Source organism: Mus pahari, chromosome 8, assembly GCF_900095145.1.
Source record: "Mus pahari chromosome 8, PAHARI_EIJ_v1.1, whole genome shotgun sequence".
NCBI classification, from domain to species: Eukaryota; Metazoa; Chordata; class Mammalia; order Rodentia; family Muridae; genus Mus; species Mus pahari.
This window is the reverse complement of record NC_034597.1, coordinates 48,440,941-48,462,631: the sequence shown is the minus strand read 5'-3', so window position 1 is coordinate 48,462,631 and position 21,691 is coordinate 48,440,941. Positions and strand designations below refer to the sequence as shown.

The 21,691-nt window shown below is 46.7% G+C and overlaps 1 protein-coding gene across 1 annotated transcript in view; it reads left to right on the top strand.

The window, feature by feature from the left end:
• Cryl1 (crystallin lambda 1) overlaps positions 1-21,691 on the top strand; it is a 115,653-nt gene that overhangs the window by 20,011 nt on the left and 73,951 nt on the right. Inside the window, exon 3 of the mRNA XM_021203552.1 lies at positions 12,416-12,542. Coding sequence (XP_021059211.1) covers positions 12,416-12,542 — 127 coding nt within the window. The remainder of the gene's footprint in view (positions 1-12,415; positions 12,543-21,691) is intronic.

Below are 21,691 nucleotides of genomic sequence, written 5' to 3'. Positions count from 1 at the left end.
AAGGTCCTGAGTTCAAATCCCAGCAACCACATGGTGGCTCACAGCCATCTGAAACGAGATCTGGCGCCCTCTTCTGGAGTGTCTGAAGACACCTACAGTGTACTTACATATAATAAATTAATAAATCTTAAAAAAAAAAAAAAAAGAAATGATGGAGCAGAGTCATTTGTGACCCAATATTTACGGTATTACCTGACAGTGTTGTGGCGTGTGACCACCGCAGGAGGCAGGGGCACCATTAGGTCCAATGTGTGCATCTTGTTTACAGTGGTCCTTATTTTTCATTGTCACACGAGCTCTTAGCCACCGTGAATGACGTTTCTTGTCTCAGAACCTGGAATATAAAGGATTCTAGGTGTTTGTGGGTTTTAGAAGGGTCTTATGCTAATTTCTAGATGACCTAGAACCCATGTAGCCCAGGCTTGCCTCAAAGCAGTTCTTCTCCTAAGATTCCCCGCCTCCACTACAGATGTAAGTAGAAGATGCCTAGTGTCTTAGATCCTCAGAAGGGAGCTCTCCTGGAGACACTTCTTTTCTTTCTTGACTTTTTTTGCTTTGGTAATATTTTTCATAGACCCCTCCCCCAGCCATTTGTCCCACACTGTGATTTGGCTTACTCCCCACATTCTGAGTCTTTCTTTTCTGAGACAGGATCTCATGTAGCCCAGGCTGGCCTTGAACTCTTTATGTACCCATGAAAGTCTCTCTGGTTTTCTGATCCCTAGCCCCATTCTGGAGTCACAGGGGTGTCTCACTGGGCCTGGCTTTCTTCTGAGTTTTCTGAAAATTTTACAGCAGGAAATTACAAGCAGTTCCTGGTGAGCTGGCTCACGGGTTAAGAGCACTTGCAGTTCTTGAAGAACACCTGTGTTCAGAGTGCCCATCTCAGACAGCTGGCAACAGCGTGTAACTCTAGCTCCAGGGCACTCAACTCTTCTTCTGGCCTCTTCAGGAACTTAACACTCACAAAACACACACCACACCACCCACACAGACACAGACATATCACACATATACAACCACACACAAACAGATACATCACACACACACATATACAGACACACACACAATCACACATATACAGACACATCACAGATATACCCCACATCACACATACACACACATAATCACACACACACACACACACACACACACACACACACACCCCATACCCCACACACATAATCATACATACAGATATATCACACACACATACAGACAATAAACACATATCACATACACATACAGACACAAACATATATGTACATATCAGACACACACATATACAGACACATCACAGATACACCCCACATCACACACACACACACACACACACACACACACACACACACACACACCCCTATTTTTGACAGTCTTAGAAAGTCCTATGTATGTTAGATTGACCCTAGGGCAGTGTTACAGAGCTGTATGCTCCCTCTTTATTTTTGGAGATTGTATCTGTTTGTCTCTCAGACTGGCCTTAAACTTGCTGTGTAGCCCAGGCTATCCTGGAATTTACAACCTTCCCACCTCTTTCTATAAAGTCCTGGGATTACAGGTGTGTACTGCCACTCTTGGTAACGAATCTTAAATAGTAGAAATAGTACACATTGAGTTGGAAAGTGTGAAATCAAACGTAGAATAAGAAAATTTGACTTCAAAAATTAAGAAACTAGAAGCCAGGCATAGTGGCTCACATCTGTAACCCCAGAAGAACTTGGAAGCTGAGGCAGGAGGATTGCTGTAAATTCCAGGTTTGTCTGGGCCACAGAATGAGACCCTGGCTCAAAAAAAAAAAAAAAAAAAAAAAAAAAAAAAAAGAGAGAGAGAGAAAACAACAAGTCATTGAAGAAATTATTATCATAACTCATACCATGTGACAGGAACTCTTAGTACATGGGGAAAAAAGTCACCCAAGAGTAACATTTTCCTAGCTGGGAGCACAGTGAGAAACTTGTTCCTGGCCCTGGTGGATGGCAGCATCTAATGGGGAGAGGCCTTGCCCCTTCTGCCCTGCCTCTCCTTTGTGTTGCCTGGAACTCGGCAGGCGTTGATCTCAAAGCCCTTCAGGGCTAAGGGAGCACTTTTTACCTGGTTTGCAGATAAACTGATACCCAGTAAGCAGAGTACCAAGGCTGCCCGTAGCTCTGAGTGTGCTGTTTCTTGGGATTCGTTGCTTGTTGCGTTTCTGTAAGTCCTCCAGAGTCCAGCACACCCTGGTGCAGGCTGTGGGATCATCATCTGACTGCTCACCCCCAGCTCGGGTGTGAACTGGCTCAGGTCCCGGTCTGTGACCGCTATCTTTGGATGACATCTCTGTCACCTGCCTTTCTTGACTCTCTGGTCACCGGCACTCCTATCTCTCCGCAAAATCCTCAGGCTTTTTTTTTTTTTTTTTTTTTTTTTTTTTTAGATGGCTCAGGAGTTAATAAACCACTGGAAGTGGTCCCTGAATCAAGGTAGCTGCCTGTCCTGGCTCCTAGACAGCTGACGTTTCCAAACTCATGCCCTGAAGGTGACCCGGATCGCCTGTTTTTACCTTGACAGCCTCCTTTCTGCCCCGGCTTAAACTTCATCTTAAACTCTGTTTCTACCTGGATTCTTCTGAATTTGTTTGTTCTCCTGCTCGGGAACTGGAGTTTTATTTTTCTCAAACACCTTGGGCCATAACAGCTGGAATAGTGGTGGAGTGTGGCAGTTCATGCCTGTAATCCCAGGGTATGGGAGGTGGAGGCAGGAGGATCAGGAGCTTGAGGTCATGAGACACTGTCATAAAATAAAACAGCAATACAAAACCACCCTTTGGAACAGTGGACAGTAAGTCATCTGGTCTGATGACACCCAGCACCTTCTCTGTTGTTTTGAAGTACTGGGGATTGAACCTGTGGCTCATGGAAGGCAAGCACTCTTATGTTGGTCCCTTGAGGTGTACTTGGTGTTCTGTTTTGAGGCAGAGTCTCACTGTGTAGTCCAGGTGGCATCAGCTTCCCAAGCCCTGGGAATTCATGTGTGCGTCAACCCAGCACAAGGTGGCTCTCCACTCTACCTTGGACTTGGACCTGGCCAGTGGGGCATTACTAACCATGACTCAGCAGAAGCCTGGAAGGCACTGTGCATCAAGAGGCTGTCTCTTGGGGTTGGGAAACCTTCCTCCACAGCTGCTCACTGTGACTCTGGGGCACTCCCCAGCACCAACTGCTACACAGAGGAGGGATGTAGCTTAGACCAGTTAGACCAGCAGCCCCCAAATGGCATGGTCTGAGGGCTGCTGTTTTAGAAAGCCCTGCTGAGTGGATTCAGGGCAGGAGAGCTGACCCTTCCCATTGCCAGCCGTGGCATTGGGTGAGCTAGCCAGGGCAGTGCTGGAGAGCCTTGGTAGTCTGGGTTCGGGAGAGCTGCCAGGCTGACTGACTCAGCTCTCACCCAGACCCAGATGCAGTTTGAACTGGCCCAGCCCCAACACCTAGCCCATCTATGAGCTGCTGGCGCTTGTGAAGGGGGCCGGTCCTGCAGATCCAAAGCCCCAGGATATCCATGACAGTCTGAGAGGAGTCCTGGTTAGGATACAGTACTGATGATGGTGTCACGGAAGCCAGGGTCCTCGAGCTGGACCAATAACTAATTGTAATGAACATTTGCAAGTGACGATGTGTGGGCAGAGGGGTAGACCGTGGGGCACACTGTCACTGACACACTACAGCGTCCTATGATCAGATGTTACCTATGCTTTGTTAATTTTGTTTGCTTGGTTTTTATTTCCTTTTAGGGCGGGGAGGTTGCAAGGGCAGAAGACAGATATGAAGGGACAGGGTGATGAGTGGGATTGGGGTGGGTGATGTGAAACTCACAAAGAATAAATGAAAAGTTAAAACCAAACCAAACCAAAAAACCGTCCTGGTTGGGTTTCTGTGGCCTGTAACTACCACCAACTTCAGGGCTTGGAGACTGCTGGTCTGTGCTCTCAGGCTCTCACTGCCCTAATCTGGGCCACTCGGGGACATTCTGTAAACAGATGGTGTTGTACAGCGCATAGCCCTGCCCACTTATTGCTGCGTTCAGTCTGTAGCTTGTATGCACCCTATGCTTGCAGAGCGTAAAGGGCTACTCCCCCGTCAGGAGAAACAGGCAGAGACGGGAGTGGCTGCTGGGGAGCCGGGACTTCTGGCTTGCAGGTTGCGAGTGTTTGGAAAGGAGACATTTGAACACAGATTTTTGAAGGTAAAACCCTAAGGATGTAGAGAGAATATCATCATGTGACAGAAAAAAAAGGTACTATTTCTATAGATTGTCTATACATAAAAAACATAAAATGTATTGTGCAGCCCTGGCTGTCTTAGAACTTGCTCTGTAGACCAGGCTAGACTCAAGCTCACAGGGATCTGCCTGCCTCTGCCTCTGGAGTGCTGTGACTAAAGGTGTGTGCTACCACTTCCCAAGCCTATATATATATATATATATATTTTAAAGCATAAATGTAAGACATCATGGATGCATTCATGGTGGGATGACATATCTAATTTTATTGATGAATAGTAAATAAAGTGTAAGTCAGTGGAGAGGCAGATGCAGTCTAACCACCTAGAAGGACACAGAGTGCGGGTCCAGGCGTTGTCTAAGGCCTGGTGGTTTGCGGTTCACAGCCCCAGGTTGTGGCTTCAGCTGGGTCATTTACCCCGGTTATCTGGGTGTTCACAGGTTCTGCTGTTACTTGGCTGTCACCACGGCAGTCCAAACAATTGCTTCATTTCCTTTATTTGTTTTCCTACCCAAGCTGAAATAGCTTTAGTTGATGTGATTGACATGTGAGGATTTGCCATCTGAAAGGCCAAGGAGGAGTCAGAATACTGTGTGATTCACTCTAGATGGTAGGGCTGTAAGCGGCTGTCCCTGTGCATCCTGAGGGCAGGGCTTCTGTTCAACCCTATGTGCTGCTTAGGGACATGGCGACAGGTGGGTGTGGCTGAGGGGGCTTAGATGGTGCAGAAGATGTGGGTTCTGCTCGTGTGACTGGGGCGGGGATGCTGGTGCACACCTTCAATCCCAGTGCTTGGGATTGAGGTAGACGAAAGTGCATCTCTGAGTTTGAGGTTAGCCTGGTCTACATGACAAGTCCAGGACAGTTGGGGCTACACAGAAAGATTCCATGTGCCTTGGATTGATGGTTGAGAGAGCTTGCTGTACCATTCTAGCACCCAGACAATAAGCACCATGAACATGTCTGCTGCCCTAGCACCATGGTGGTATAGGGACAGTACTGCAGGGGCTTGCTAGCATAGTTGAAAAAAACCGAGCTCTCGACCCTGCCTCGAAGAAATAAGGCAGAGTGGGAGAAGGATATCGCCAACCCTCTCTGGCCTTCACACACCTGCGTGGATGCACAGGCAAGAATTAGAAAGTCAGAGTTGGAGAGATGGCTCAGCAGTTAAGATCACTGGCTGTTCCAGAGGTCATAAGTTCAATTCCCAGCAACCACAGGGTGGCTCACAACCATCTATAATGGGGTCTGATGCCCTCTTCTGGCATGTGGGTGTACTTGCAGATAGAGCACTCACATAAATAAACAAATCTTTAAAAATTAGAGAATCAGATTTTAGAAATACATTTCAAAAGGAATGATGTGACCCTTGCATCACCATTTTGATTCACATTGCTGTAACAAAACATTAGAGACTGTCTGTGTTATAAAGAGACTCACTGTCTCACACTCTTAATGCTGAAGATCCGGTGCTGGGTAGCTCTATTCATTCAGGCACTGGCAAGGGCCTTTGCCACATTACAAATGGCATCACACAGAAAGAAGACTTGGAAAGAGGAGGGGGTGGTGTGCCGGTTAGAAAGACAGGAACCAGGGAGGGGGTTCTTTTTATAACTTGTTCTCCTTTTTATAACGAGCCCACTCCTGTGAAACCCACACCCATCACTTCATTTGCACGGGACCTCACCCCCCAGGAGGCCATGCTTTCTAAAGGTCCTGCCACCTTTCATCACTATAAAAGTTTCCAGCCCATGAACCCTGTGGGACACAACCAAACTGTAGCAGTCTCCCTGTGTGTCTAACTGACTAGCAAGTGCCACTTTCATGAGTGTGCTGACACCGGACTCTACACTGTACATTCTGGTGAAATTGATTGTCCTAGGACTTAAGCAGAGCTCCCCCTATTTTTCTGGCTTCTGAGCCCCAGAGGTGACACCAGTCTCTAAAGAGGACCCTTTTCAGAGCCCAAGAGGGAAGGGTGGACGTGAGAAGGCCCATTCCTGCCTGTCAGTCGGCCCCGTGGACTTCCTGTGGGCAGCTGAGGCTCTTTCTTGTCTTTTGGAAGCACGTCCAAGCTTAGATGCCTCTTAGAGAGGGTTCCGGATCCCCAGAGCTGGCTGTGTGGTTGGGCAGCAGGTGTGATGACTTGGTGGAAGGCCCTTGGCCAACTGCAGATAGTCTTTGATGGAAGGTTTTAGAAAGCAGTGTGCTGGCAAAGACGTCTGGTGTGTCTCTTGCATTTAATCTTCAAGGAATGGTCATGCCCACAGCAACCTCATTTCTTCCTGTCAGGCAGTCAGTGGGCCAGGGCTCCAGCTTCCCATTGTCCTCTCCTATTTAGACAGGTGCCTTTTGTTTGGTTGAAAACAAAAGCGTCACTATGTAGAGCAGACTGTCTTAAACTTACCACATAGGCTGTCCTGGAACTCACAGAGGTCTGCCTGCTTTTGTCTTCTAAGTACCAGCATTAAAGACCAGAGTCCCTGGTTGATGGTTTGTTTCTTTGTCAAGACAGGGTCTCTCCGTGTAGCCCTGGCTAGCCTGGAACTTGCTCTGTAGACCAGGTTGCCCTTGAACTCAGAGAGATCTGCCTGCTTCTGCCTCCCAAGTGCTGGAACTAAAGGTGTGTGCCACCACTACCTGGCCTTAGTTGATGATTTTTAATACAACGTCTAAAATAGAAATAAGGGGCCAGTGAGATGGCTCAGTGGGTAAAGGTGCGGCCACTGCTTGGTTCCCATGACTCTCATGGCGGAAGGAGGGAACAGGTTTCAGCAAGCCAGCTTCTGACCGCCATATGCCCCAATGGGGCATACATGCACTGTGGCATGTATATATATGCCCACACATGTACACACAAATGCTCACACACACCAGATGAATGAATAAATAACAAGTAAATAAATGTAAATTAAAACGATCTTTAAAAAAGTTTTAAAATTCCACCCTTATTTCGCCTTATAGTGATAATTGTTTACATACCCTTTCCCTTCTAAGCTTTCAGATTTTGTGACAGTCTCCTGTGTCCCAGCCAGGCCTCGAACTTGCTGTGTACTGAAGACAGTCCCGAAGGAATCCTACCTCTGCTTTCCAAGTGTCCGGCCCATACCACAGGTGTCTTGGACAAATCTTTTAATTCTGCATCATAGTGTTAGCCTGACATCTAGCGGTAGGCCCAGTACACTGCAGCCTTTATTAACACTTCTTTAGGGTGACCCTGTGGGAGGTGTGTGGGTTTAATCCCAGTTAGAGTACTATTACTAACAAACAAGTAAGCATTAACGGAGGCTGCGGCATAAAGGGAAAGGGGCTCACACACTGTCAGAGGGAATGTAAATTAATACAGGTTTTGAAAAACGCTTTGGAGGGCTACCATATATACTCCAGGTATCCTGAGCCTCAGAATATATCCAAAGGAAGTGAAGTCAGTACACCAAAGAGTTCCCTGCTTGCCATGTTTCCTGTGGCACCATGCTCAGTAACTATGTTATGGAATGTATGTAGGTGCACACACAATGATGGATGCCTAGGGGAAATTCATGTGCACATTTGATAGAGTATTATACAGTTTATTATTATTATTTTATTATTATTATATCTTTTAGTCAGGGTCTCATACATCCCAGGCTGGCCTCACTATGTAGCTGAGAATGATGTTGAACTCCCGGCTTGCCTTCCTATGTGCTGGAATCACAGGTGTGTCTACTACACCCTGTTCGTGTTGGACTGGGGATTAAACCCTGGGCTTCACGAACGCCAGGTGAGTGAGCACTCTCCCACTGAGCTGCTCAGTATCTCAGCATTGCAGAGACTTCTAACTGAGCAAAGTGAGTTTCTGTTTGGTAGCTCTCTCTGCACAGCTCTTCAGATATATATTTTTTAGTCTGGTTGTATTTCTGGGTTAGGTACTGGCTTTGTCCAGCTTTGTGGAATCCTTAGATTTTGCTGCAGATCAAATTTGCACAAATCATATTGTGAACTCCAGACTGGGTAATTTAGATGTGCCCTGCATTCCCTCAGCCAGGAGGCCTGCCTAACCTCCAGGCAAAACAGGCACAGGGATCTCTGAGGTGACAGGGAATGGAGGTGCCTTGATTTCCTCTACTTGGAAGGACCGGATGTAAGACTGCGAGGGTGCAGGGGAGACCGGAAGCGATCTCTGCAGATGCGTCACTGTGGCAGCAATGGGACATTGTTCAGGGGACACCTGAGCTGTGCTGTCCAATGGCCACTCTGGTAACACAGCGCAGCTCTTAGGCTGGTTGTTCCACTGAGAAGGCTTCCCCCTGCCCCCCAAGTTCACCATCATGTGACTCCCTGCTCTCTGTGCTGCTCCCGTCCTGTGCCCGGTGGGTGGGTTTCAATGCAGACTGCTTGCTTGCCACTTGGCATGAGTTCCCTTGAGATGAGCAGCCTGTAAGAGCTGTCTTTAGGTCAGTTTACGGCTTATTCCCTGAACATGGATGTAGTCCCGTTTTGTTTGTTTGTTTGTTTCTTCCCTTGGGGTGTTCAGGCGCTGCCACACATCAGGTGGGGAAGGATGGAGCGGAACCAAGTCCAGTGGTCTGCTTCTTCCCTTGAGATGTCAGGACCTGATGCACACCGAGTGGGAAAGGGTGAAGGGAAGCCTGATCGGGTGGATTGGCAGGATCCTGGTCCGGCAGTGAGTGCTGTGGGGAGGAAGTCTCCTCTGAAGGTTCCAGCGCTACAGCTCTTCAGTGTTACAGCTCTTTTAGAAAACATCTCTCATAGTCAATCGTCAAGGAAACAGCTTGTGGGCATACATTTTATTCTGGGTGATGTATGGGCTATATATATATAAACCTTAGAGAGTGGGAAGATAGACTTCTTAGGGTCATGTTTCATTGGCTGAGGTTTAAGGTTCTGGGGACACTTCATTTGCATGGAGAGGCATTCCATGAAACTGAACCAGTAATTTCACCAAGGACTGCATGACATTCCTCTGGTAGAAGATTTGGGGGGTCTGGTTTCTCAGATCAGGCAGAAAAGAGGAAGCCCTGCTAAGAAAAGGGAGTTCTTCATTTTGTGCACAGCTCAGGAAAGCTGTCCTGACATTGTAGACTACAACCTTATAGCAAGGTGTAGCCCATGGGTGCTCATGGGACGCGGCATGGCATGTCTGTTGGTGACTGTTATGCTTTGACTATAAAATGCCCTCCACAGAGTCGGGTTTTAAATATTTGGTTCCCGTCTGGTGGCACCATTTTGAGTAGTTTAGGAAACTCTAGAAAGCAAGGCTTAGCTGAAGGAGACAGGTAACTGAGAATGTTTCTCTGGGCATACATACATACGTGGTCATGGTACGAAGTGCGAGATGGATATGTGCCGCGCTTTGACCATTAGACAATGGGTATCCATATCAGAGCATCACATGGCACTCTATAACTTGCACCATTTTGATGTATTTACTTATCAAAAGGTAAAATCTCTGATGTGAAATGAATTAAAAGGTGTTCAACTTGATGTTAAAATAACCTGCAGTATCTTTTTAGGGGGAACAGATGTTGCCTGACAGCTGTACAGATGTTGCCTGACAGCTGTACATGGTTAATGTGGGTGTTCTACCTGTTCGGTGTTTCATGCGTTATAAGCAGTGTTGGCTACATAATTAGATAAATGAGGGTGTGGGCTCCCCATCCAAGCAGCACGGGCCCAGTGTGACTGTCCAGGTACATGGTATGGAGCTGGCTCCCTCCCCCAACCCTCTCTCCTTTTTTGGCAGTGTGTTACTATGTGGTCCAGTCTGGTTTCTTACCCTCATGAGCCTCCTGCCTCAGCTTTCTAAGTGGTGTGATTCTAGTAGGCTCACTATATCTGGCTAAGACAATGTTTTCAGCTAACTCTTTCATGCCAGGGGACTGAGCCAGAAATGATAATGAATGGGTGGTTATGTCCACACCCCGCCATTGAATTAGTGTCACCCTTTATTTTTTTTAGATTTAATTAAAAATTTCAAGATGTGAAAAATATATGCCACAAAATCCGCTGCCTCACCGTTTTAGGTGCATTTGATGCACAAGGCATGGCCTATGCCGTGCAGCATCAGTACCACACGTCTTCAGAAGCTCTTCATCCTCCAGAGCAGAATCTCTGCACTCATCCCCCCTCCCACACACCCAGCCCTGGAGCCAGCCCCCTGCCTTCTCTTCCCAGTTGACTGCCCTTGGCACCTATCCAAGTGGAATCTGTCACACAGTTTGGCTTTTTTTCGGATGACTTATTTCACTTTGCGTGATACCTTTAAGATCAACCGCACCATGTGTGCCAGAGTCTCTTCCCTTTTTAAAGGTTGAATGGTATTCCTTTTGGCCAGATCACATTTACTTACCTATCCACCTCCTTAAGGATGAGTAATACTTTATCGTATGTATATATATGCTCCATCTTACTTTCCTATGAGTCAACCAACAGACTCTTCAATTGCTTCCACAGTGCTCCTGTGAGCATGGTTATGCAGAACACCCTTAAGGTTGTTTTTTGGGGCCTGCGGAGGTAGTTAAGGTTTGTTGTTGTTGCTTGTTTGTTTGTTTTTATTGAGAAAGAGTTTCTCTGTGCAACAGCTCTGGCTGTCCTGGAGCACTCTCTATAGACCAGGCTGGCCTTGAACTCACAAAGATCTGCCTGCCTTTACCTCCCAAATACAGGGATTAAAGGCATGTGCGTTCCATGGGTATTTTGTTCCCCTTTTCTAAGAAGGATCGAAGTATCCACACTTTGGTCTTCCTTCTTCTTGAGTTTCATGTGTTTTGCAAATTGTATCTTGGGTATTCTGAGCTTCTGGGCTAGCATCCACTTATCAGTGAGTACATACCATGTGTGTTCTTTTGGGATTAGGTTACCTCACTCAGAATGATATCCTCCAGATCTGTCCATTTGTCTAAGAATTTCATAAGTTCGGAGCAGAGACTGAAGGAATGACCATCCAGAGACTGCTCCACCTGGGGTTCCATCCCATAAATAACCACCAAACCCAGACACTATTGTGGATGCCAACAAGAGTTTGCTGACAGGAGCCTGATAAAGCTGTCTCCTGAGAGGCTTTGCCAATGCCTGACAAATACAGAAGTGGATGTTTACAGTCATCCATAGGATGGAGCACAGGGTCCCCAATGAAGGAGCTAGAGAAAGGACCCAAGGAGCTGAAGGGGTTTGCAGCCCCATAGGAGGAACAACAATGTGAACTAACCAGTACCCCCAGAGCTCCCTAGGACTAAACCACCAACCAAAGAAAACACATGGTGGGACTCATAGCTCTAGCTGTGTATGTAGCAGAGGATGGCCTAGTTGGTCATCAATGGGAGGAGAGGCCCTTGGCCCTGTGATGGTTCTATGCCTCAGTATAGGGGAATGCCAGGGCCAGGAAGCAGGAGTGAGTGGGTTGGTGAGCAAGGGGAAGGGGGAGTGGATAGGGGATTTTCGGAGGGGAAACTAGCCAAGGGGATAACATTCGAAATGTAAATAAAGAAAATATCTAATAAAAAAAAAAGTAAAGGCATGTGCCACCACCTCCCAGCATGAGGACCAGAGTTCAGCTCTCACATGAACATCCTGGCCTGGTGGTACACGCTTGGAATCCCTACGGCCTGATGCAGGGCACTGATACAGCAGTATCAGTGAGCCCCAGGCTGCAGTTAAAGGACCCTGTCTCAAAAACTGAATAGTTCCTGAGGAATGGAACCCAAGGCTGACCTCTCGATTCCACACACTGTGTACTCTACATGAGCGCCTCTCCTCGCACCCACATATGCACAGATCTGCACACCCCACACACCAAAAAAGGGCTGTCTTCTGTTATTTCGGTTGTTACTTAGAAACGGCTGCATGATCAGATTGTGTGCTGCTTTTTTTTAAGGGTTTGAGGAATCTTCATGCTGACTCCCTGTCTGCTTCCCCAGCAGGGAAGGAAACAAGGGTTTGAGTTTCTTCACAATTTCACCAGTGCCCCCCTCTCCCTCCCTCCCTCCCTCTCTCCTCCCCTCCTTCCTTCTTCCTTCCTTCTTTCTCCTCTTCCTCCTCCTCTTTTGATAGTCACATCCCAAAGGTGTGAGGTTGTACCTCCTGCGCCTTTGCACTGGCTCTGTCCAGCTCTGTCTTTACATTTGTTTTCAGTTGCCATGGTGACTCCTCTCTCCTTTGCAGGAAGGAGATGAAATCCCTGGAGCAGTCTGGTTCTCTCAAAGGCTCCTTGAGCGCAGAGCAGCAGCTGTCTCTCATCGGTGGCTGTGGCAACCTGGCCGAAGCAGTAGAGGGCGCCGTGCACATTCAGGTGAGTCAAAGCCAAGGTCCCAACTTTGAAGAGACCCGGATCTTCCAGCTTCTCTGGAAGCATGTGGCAAGATGCAACCAAGGAAGATGTAGGCGTGTTTTACCTTCAAGGTCAGAATTTTGTTCTGTGTGACAGGAAACAGGGTCATCAAATCATCTCTTGTCTAACTCCTCATCAACTTCTATGAGGATGTGTCTTAAAGTTGTTAAAATATTGTGGAAAATACGATTTTTGGACTGGTGACACTGATTTATTTCGTGGAACTTGCTATATAGACCAGGCTGGACTTGAGCTCACAGAGTTCTGTCTCAGGGGTGCTGAGATTAAAGGCGAGTGCCACCAGGTCTGGCTTTATCACTTTCTTAAGTGGACACATTCTTGCTCTAACACGTAGAAAGCGGAAGAAGTCGCCTGGAAGAAAACCTTTCATAGCATTTAGGGTTTCATAGCTTTTCATAGCCTTTCATAGCCTTCATTTAGGGTTTTGGATAACCTCACCGAAAGAGGGAAAAAGGAGTTCTCACAGACATGGTTTCCTCCGTTTTCCTGGAGAATGGCAGTGGCTGCTTGAGGCACGTAGGGGCTGGGAGGAAGCGTTCCATCTGTCACAGTCTCCACAGCTCATGTGCTCATGACCCCGCCCATCTTAAGTGTAACTGTCACTTTCTGCTGTAAGCTTGGAGTGAGTTTACCCGAAAGGCTATTCCCAACACTCCCCAGCGTTTGTTTTAAGGGGACACTGAGAATGTGGAGAAGCCAGGGAGGCCAGTTGTGTTTCGTGTGTGGCCCCTGTTCCAAGAGGCTGGCTCCTTGTCTCTGTGGCTCCGAGTTCTTCACTTTACCAGACGTAGACAGCATAGTCACCTAACACCTTTCAGTGTGTCATTCTGTGTTTCTTTATTGTTAGTTATTGCTACTAGTCTCTGCAAGTCTCTCACATGATAAATTGAACCTAATCACCTATGTGTATGTTTAGGAAAGACAACATGGATAGTGTTTGGGACCATCTGTGTGGTTTGGGTATCCACAGGGTCCCCAGTGGATGGAGGGATCTCTCCCCCTTCCTTTCCATCTCCCTCCCCACCTCTGCTCCTACGTCTGCTCAAGCTGACCTGAAACTTAGCATGTAGCTCAGGCTGGCTTTGAGCTTGCAGCAGTGCATTTGCCTCTGTCCTGAGTGCTGGGTTTATAGGCACCCATGCCACACTCAGCTCCTCTCTGTCTCTTGGTTTGGTGTAGGTGGTGTGAAATGCAAGGCGCTGTGAGGAGGCAGAGGATGTCTGGGTGAGCCTGCAGATGTCCCACTTCAGCACCAACTCCCCAGGCTTGCTTTTGGAGAGCACGGAGGTCACCCGAGTCTTGGTCTTGGTGGAGGAGCTTCCTTGTGTGGGTTTACCTTAGAAGCGTGTGTACTTCATGTACCGGGATGGCCGGTCTCTTGCCAGGAGGAGGTAGAACAGTTCAGATTGTGGCAAAGACAGGAAGGAGCCTTCTCCTCTGAAGCCTGTGGCTCAGAACAGACTCAGGTCAAACAGGCCTGGGAGCAGTCTTGGTGCACAGTGTCTGGGAAGCTTTGGCATGCAAATGAGAGCTCCACTTCGTCATTTGCACGAAGGTACTAACTCTCTCTGGAGTGGTGTGAGGATTCCTGTTTGGGCTTCTGTGAAAGGTAACTCTCCTGGAAGACAAAGGTCTGCCTCTCTAATGATGGAATTAAAAATCACCTCATTTGGGGGTTGGTCTAGGCCCTCTGTGAGTACGAAATCCAAGCCTGCACAGGTGCCTCATAAAAACAACTGTGTTGTCTTTGCATAGAACTTGTCTCCATCCTGCTGTGGATCTTAAATAATCTCTCCATGACCTATCACACCCAACGCAACAAGTGTGCTGTGTGACTATGCAGTCCAGTTTAGGGGGCGATGTGAGAAAAGTCTGCAGATATCTAGTGTAGGCACTTTTTTTTTTTTCCTTTGTATTTTCAATCTGAAACTGGTTGAATCCCTGGAACTTGCTGATGCAGGGGAATGGCCATATCTATTTAAGTGGCAGAACTGTTATATTATAAATACACACATATCTGATTTAGTTATAGACTGTGATCTGAAATGTGGATATGTTGACATACACTGTAATGTTCCCAGCTTCTCATTTCACAGTGTTTGGGCCCTGTGGCCCGCCTGGTATCTCCTCGTTCCAGCACATTGTCATACCTTGAGTCTGCCTAGCCAGGTACCCAGAGCACAGCATCTTTGCCTCTCCGGAGATGCTCATAAGTATGGCTTTCTAATTCATCCTTGGAATTTTACTCCCCGCGCCCCCCCTCCCCCCAGGCATGGTGGTGCATAGTACTCTGTGCACTTAGAGGAGGAGGTGGGAGGAGGTCAAGGTCATTCTTGGGTAGTTCTTGAGCTCTAAGCCAGCCTGCACCCAGGGATAGTGAATATACCTGTGTTCAAGAACTTTCTTGCTGTGGTGTTCAGGCTGGCCTTGAACTGACAGGTTCAAATAATACTCCGTGGCCTCAGCCTCCCGAGGGCAGGAATATAGGCGGCCCCAACCATGCCTGGGGTTCTTTGACTTGTTTCCCCATTTTTGAAAACCGGTCCAGCAGATAGTTACCACCGCCACCTAAGCTAGCATACTGTGGGGATGCGGAGACAGCAGAGCAGCGAAGGGTACTTGTTAGGGTTGGAGAGGACCCAGGTTCAGTTCCCAGCGTTGACATGGTGGCGCCCAACCAGTGGTAACTCCAGTTGCAGGAAACCAGACACCCTCTATAGACCCACATACACACATGCAAGCAAAACACTCATCCATGTCAAATCAAATAAAAGAAATTTAAAATGGAAATCTTCAATAGCATGAGACACCGTAGTAGCCTGTATATAAAGTCAATCCTTTAAGGGAAAATCTTAAGGGGACATGTGCTACCGTATAAGGTCTGACTCAGCCAATGATAATAAATAATAAACAATAGTTATTTTACAAGTTATATACTGTATAATTTGTGCACATTTTTTTGACAACAAATGAATGGCATGGGGCAAGGGGTAGTGTTTTTCTGTGAAGCTGAGGCCATAGCTGAGGTCTGACTCTGTTTTTCAAGTAATGAATGTGTTTAATGTTGAGCTCTGTCTGTTATGCGGAACAACCAGAGCTGGGAAGTGGGGGAGGGAGGAGACCAGAGAGGGTGATTCAGACCCTGATAGGTTTCATTCCTGTAAGGGACTGCATTGGGAAACTGCCTCCAGGAATCCAGAAATTGGGAGAGAGAATGCACAGGACTGGGGAGATTTGAGGCAGAGGACTTGACAAGTGGAGCTGGGGAGGGGAAGAACGTCACGGTGGGGACTGTACTGAGAACGTATGTCCTAGAAGGTTACTGTGACTGTGACAGGTACAGCGTGGAGGAGAAAGCAGGAAGCAGGGGGTGATTCTGGGTGGCTTAAATGCCAGCTCGAGGTTACTTAGATGAAATGAGCTAACATTTCTAATATGCCAATAATAACACTGGAGCGCTCGGTATTTTCCTTTAGAGAGAGAGCTTGGGTTATAATTTATATCCTGAATAGAATCTCCCAAAGTGGATGTCCAGGAGAGTGAGGCTAACCAGAAGGGAAAGTGGGAGAGAAAGCATGGATATCCCAAGTGCTACGTGGTTGGTTTTCCTGGGTATGTTTGTATGTTGTCTTGCCTTTTCTTCTCCTCCTCCCTTTCTGTCCCTCCCTCGCCCTCCTCTCTCCTTCCTTTCTCCCTCTTCTTCCCTCCCCCCCCCCAGTCTCATTCTGTTCAGTCCAGGGTATCCTGACTATGTAGCCCAGGAACCCAAGTATATCCTCCCGCCTCAGCCTCCTAAGATCCAGGATTATAGTCATGAGCTTGTATTACACCTGGCGTGTAGTTTCTTTACACAGTAATTTTTAAAATTCTTACTTCCTTGTTGTATTGTGGGTGTCAAACGCCAGGGTGTTGTACATGGTGTGCCAGTTGTCCACCTCTGGGCCACAGTACACAAGCTCCCCATTGCTGAGCTACATCTCAAGTGCTTGTTAAGACGGTCTTGCGATGTAGCAAAGGCTGTCCCTGAACTTGTAATCCTCCTGTCACCATGCCAGGCAAATGATAAACTTAGTAATCCAATGTCTATAATTAGTACCTATCAATGTTTCAACTTTGGCTTACCAGGCAAACAAATGAAAGAAACCCCCCACAGAAAAACCATGCGAAGCTATGCAACACGTGCTAAAGACTATGCTAATGTTTTTAATATCCAGGAATGGTAAGTAGTCAACTTGGAGACAGCTGGGTGTGGTGAGTCGTCCCTATAATTACACCATTTAAGAGGTAGAGGCAAAGGGATCGATGCAGACTAGAGGCCAGCAAGTTCACATCTCATAAACAGATAAACAGAAGTTTATGTGTCTACACATATGATACACGCACACGCACACACACACACCACAGAGAACTAAATGTTTTCTTAGATCCATTATCCCCAAACAAATTCACTTCTTGCTATACTTAATTTCTTCAAGACTGCATCAGATAGAAGTGCAGTGTTTGGACTTAATTTTCTATCTACGAATGTCAGGAAAGCTGAGGTTTCAAAAGCCCACTGGTGCCCGTCCACGGCCACACACGACTAGAGAACAGCTCTGTCCGTGAGAGATGTCTACAAACCTCCAGACTTTCAGGTTTTGTTTTTGTTTCTGTTTGGAGACAGGATCTACTGTGGCTTGCTATGTAGCTGAGGCTGGCCTTGAACTTCTGGCCTTCCTGCCTCTTGCTCAGAAGCAATGTCCTCATAGTTGCTTGTTTGCTACTAAGCCTGGCCCACTAGTACTACCTTGGGAGCCGTACCCATTCCCAGTTCCCACAACTCCCTCTTCCTTGAAGAAAATAGGTTGATTGCAGCTCTTTTCTCAAAATTGTTTTTCTAGGGAAACATTCCAAAGAAGGAGGCAGAGCCTGAGGATAAGCAGATATATCCAGGGAGCTCGCCTGCCACAGCTCCTCAACCAAAACCAATCCCCAGCTGGGCGTGATGGCACACGCCTCTAATTCCAGTGCTTGGGAGGCAGAGGCAGGCGAATTTCTGAGTTCGAGGCCAGCCTGGTCTATAGAGTGAGTTCCAGGACAGCCAGGGGCTACACAGAGAAACCCTGTCTCGAAAAACAACAACAACAACAACAACAACAACAACAACAACAACAAAAACCAATCCCCATTGTAGGATTTGCATAGTTCCTGTTGCCAAAGCCCCACTGAGGTGTGCTTAGTCCCCGCCCCACCCCACACATAATCTCTTACACAAATCCAAGATGCTTCTTGGGGGAGCCTCCAAGAAGGAAACCTGAATTTCTAGAATGTACTGCAATTTTGAAATCAAATCCTGCCTGGCAAGAAAGTCTACTGTACTGGAAAACAAGCTGCATCTCAAAAGCCTGTCTGAGAAAGCTGTCCACCAAAGAGTATTCGGGCTTCTTAGCTGCTCGAGCACTCCCCCCTGGGGATCAAGGTGTTGGGTGGGAGCCACGAGGGTAGCTTTATTAACTCAGAAAGTTGAAATGGAGCTTGCTTCCAAAGGCTGAAACCTAGAATCCCTAATCACACACTCCCTGCGGATGAAGGGATGTCCCATCTGGACCTCCCCTTTCTTTGCAGCTTGGACAGTGCTGGTCTCACTTGGAAGGGACTTCCAGAGCCAGGCAGTTGCCAGTTACAGGAAGCTGCACTCTTAGGGGCAGCGTTACTGAAATGTCTGTGTTCAGTTGCAGAATAACAGTTTAGTAGACCTCTGGTCTTAGTCAGCGAGGCTCACAATGGCCCTTTAGTGAGGATGGGGTTGGTTCAGGGAGCACAGCCTGACCAACCGCTGAGAGGGCAGCACTGAGCTGGTAGGGTGTGCACAGTAACTGGAGTGCCGTGGCTCCTCTGTGGCGTGTCTTTTTGCCACAGGCCTCATTAGGCATGTGACACCATGATTTCCATGGCTCCTCTGTGTCATGCCTTTTTGCCACAGGCCTCACTAGGCATGTGACACCTGTTTTCTATGTTAAAATATTTTTTAATATAGGTTTTCGTTGTTTGTTTCATTCCTGTCTAGCGATTGAGTCCAGCGTCTCTTTGTCTACTAGGCAAGTGTTCTACCACTGCATGTAGCTTTTAAACATTTAAGAAATAAAATTGGGTTTACTGAGGTTGTATTTATTTATTTGTCTGTTTGCTTTGTGACAGGGTCTCTTGTAGCCCAAGCTGGCATAAAGCTATCTATGTAGCTAGGGTTGGTCTTGAACTCCCAAGCACTGGGATGACAGATGTGCGTTACTGCACATAGGCAAGGTATCCTAGAGTGGGCTTGTCTCGGTGTTCAGTACTGTGTGCCTGTGACACAGCTGACCTGTGAGCAGCTACACAGGCCAGAGGGGTTGGAACTCATGCTTAATCAGAAGAACTTGAGTTTGGGGAGTGGGGGATAGTACACTTTGTCAAATATGTGTGTTCCACATCTACGGATCCAGCCAATCGTGAACAAGAAACTATTTAGAAAAAAACAATCTGGGGACTGGCGAGGTGGTTTAGCGGGTGAAGGTGCTTGCAGCTTGCCACGGAGCCTGTCAGCCTGAGTTTGATCCCTGGGATCCACAGAGTGGAAGGGAAGAACTGACTCCTGAGAGTTGCCATCTGATCTCCATGTTCCATGGTGTGCACTCACATAGTCAATAAATAAACGTAATAAAAACATATCCCGGGCTGGAGAGGTGGTTCAGGGGTTAAGAGTGCTGGCTGTGTGTGCTTCCAGAGGGCCTGAGTCTGGTTCCCAGCATCTATGTCTAGCAGCTCATGACTGCCCATCACTGCCTTTCTTCAGGTACTAACATCCTCTTCTGGTTTCCATGGCACTGGCACACATGTGGTATGCATATAGACAAGCACACGTGCACATAATAACAAAAATATAAGTACATTAACTCTACTCCATCCACCCACCCCAACAAAACCCCAAACAATACAGTCGAGTGTGGTGGCACGCACCTATGATCGTAGTATTTGTGAAGCTAAGGCAGGGGGATTGCTGTTAGTTCCAGGCCAGCCTGGGTTGGATCCCTGGAAGCATTAGGACCAACTTGCCTGGTCTGTGTGCTGAAGTTCCAAGCCAGTGAGAGATCCGTGTCAGACAAAAGGCGGAAGGGATGTGGTGGTGACCCATGCGTGTTGTCCTCTGACCTTCATCAGAGAAGTGTGCATATGTGTGCCAGCACCCACGTGTGTGCTCTGCCCTACCCAACTCTCATACTGAAAACAAGGAAAGAAACCCCTCTGAGATGACGGCTGGCCTTCGGGTGACAATAGATTAGTATGGAGAACTGGCTTGTGACAAACTTGCCCCTTGGGAGCCATGTACGTGGCATGCCCCTTTAGTTAGTTAGCGGTTAACATTTTCTCTCCTGTGTTTTATAGATTTTAATATCAAATCTGCATGCATTCTCTCAGATATACTTGTAAGAACTTAGTGATTTTGGTTCCATTTCAGTAGCTCCGCCAGAAATAACCCTTCCTGTCACTCTGCTCCTTAGGCTCATGCCCTGGGGGCTTGCTAAACCCCTTCATTGTCTCTCGAAGCTTTTCGGTGTTTTCTTTTTAGGATTTTCTGTTAAGACAGGCAAGGGTCTGAATAACTTTCTATTTGCTGTGTTTTTTTTTTATTGATAGATGACTTTGGTGCTGACTAAGCTGTCTCATCGATCAGGAGTATAAGATCTGATACCCACGCCACTGTGTCATGGTTTTTATTGTGGGGGGGGCATTCTGTTTTTCATGACTAATTGTGGTGTTAGAGTTCCCTTTTAAGTTTATTTTTGGGCCTTTTATCAGGTTGAGGAAATTCCCTTTATTTCCAGTTTGTTGAGTGTTGATAATGAATGATTGTTGAACTCTGAGTTTTGTCAAATGCTGTTCTTTGCTCACGAGGAGAACTGTGTGGTTGTCTTTTTAATTTGTTATTATTGTATCCCCCACCCCTTCCAGGAGAACAAGCCCAGGGCCTTGTTCATATGGTGGATTTTATTGGATTATTTCTGAATTTTGAATCAACCTTGCATGCCTAGAACATTGGTCATTTTTTATTTCCCTTTTTATCTTTTTTGGGTTTATTTGGTTATTCCTTAATTAATTATTAATTAATTAATTATACCATTTGTGTGTGTGTGTGCTCGAGTGCAGTTTTTTCCTTCTTCCACTTGGGTCCCAGGATTTAACTCGGGTAAATCAGTCTTGGCAGGAAGTGCCTTCAGTGGCTGAGTTGTCTCATGGGCCTCAATTGGTTGATATTTATTAAAGATTCTTACATATGTCTTTATGAGGTCTATTAGTTTGAAATTTCATTTCTTCATCTGCATTTGTCTTAGCATAAAATCGGGTTCATAAACTAAAGCAGGGACTGTTCCACTCTCCTCCAACAGACCTACGTGGGAATGAATTCTTTTTAAATGTCCCGTGCATGCATTTCACTGGTAAAGCTATCTAGTGATCTGGTTGTTTGCTGACGTCTAAACAATGGCTCAGTTGTCCTAGGAGATGCAGGATGGGTTACCCACTTCTATTTGAATAGCTTTGGAGGTTGTTGTCTCTTGAGGAATTTGTCTGTTCATCCAAATGTTTGAAAGAATTATTATTAGCAACGTTCTTATTGCCATTTCAGTGCCTTGAGTTGTTCTTAACGTTTCCTCTCTATTGTAGATATCCACACTGAGTGGAGGCTTTTTTTTCCTTAAGCAGATTTTCAGTGTTTTGCATCTTTTCAAAGAACTAGTTTTTAGTTTTATTTTCTCTCTAGTGATTTTTTTTTTTTTTGAGTGTACCAATTTCTGCTGTCAACTTTATTTCCTGCCTTTTGCTTGTTTTGGATTTGATTTGTCTTCCTTTTTCTAAGTGCTTAAATTACAAATGTAGAAAATTGGTAAATTGGATTGAGTCCTAAATTTTTCGATTCTCCTCCTTCTCCCCCTCCTCCTCTTCTTCCCCCTCTCTCTTTCTCTTCCTTTTTTCTCTCATTCTCCCTCCCTCCCTCTCCCTCCCTCTTTCTTTTTCCCTCTCTCTTTCTCTCTCTCTTCCTTTTTTCTCTTTCTCCCTCTCCCTCCCTCCCTCCC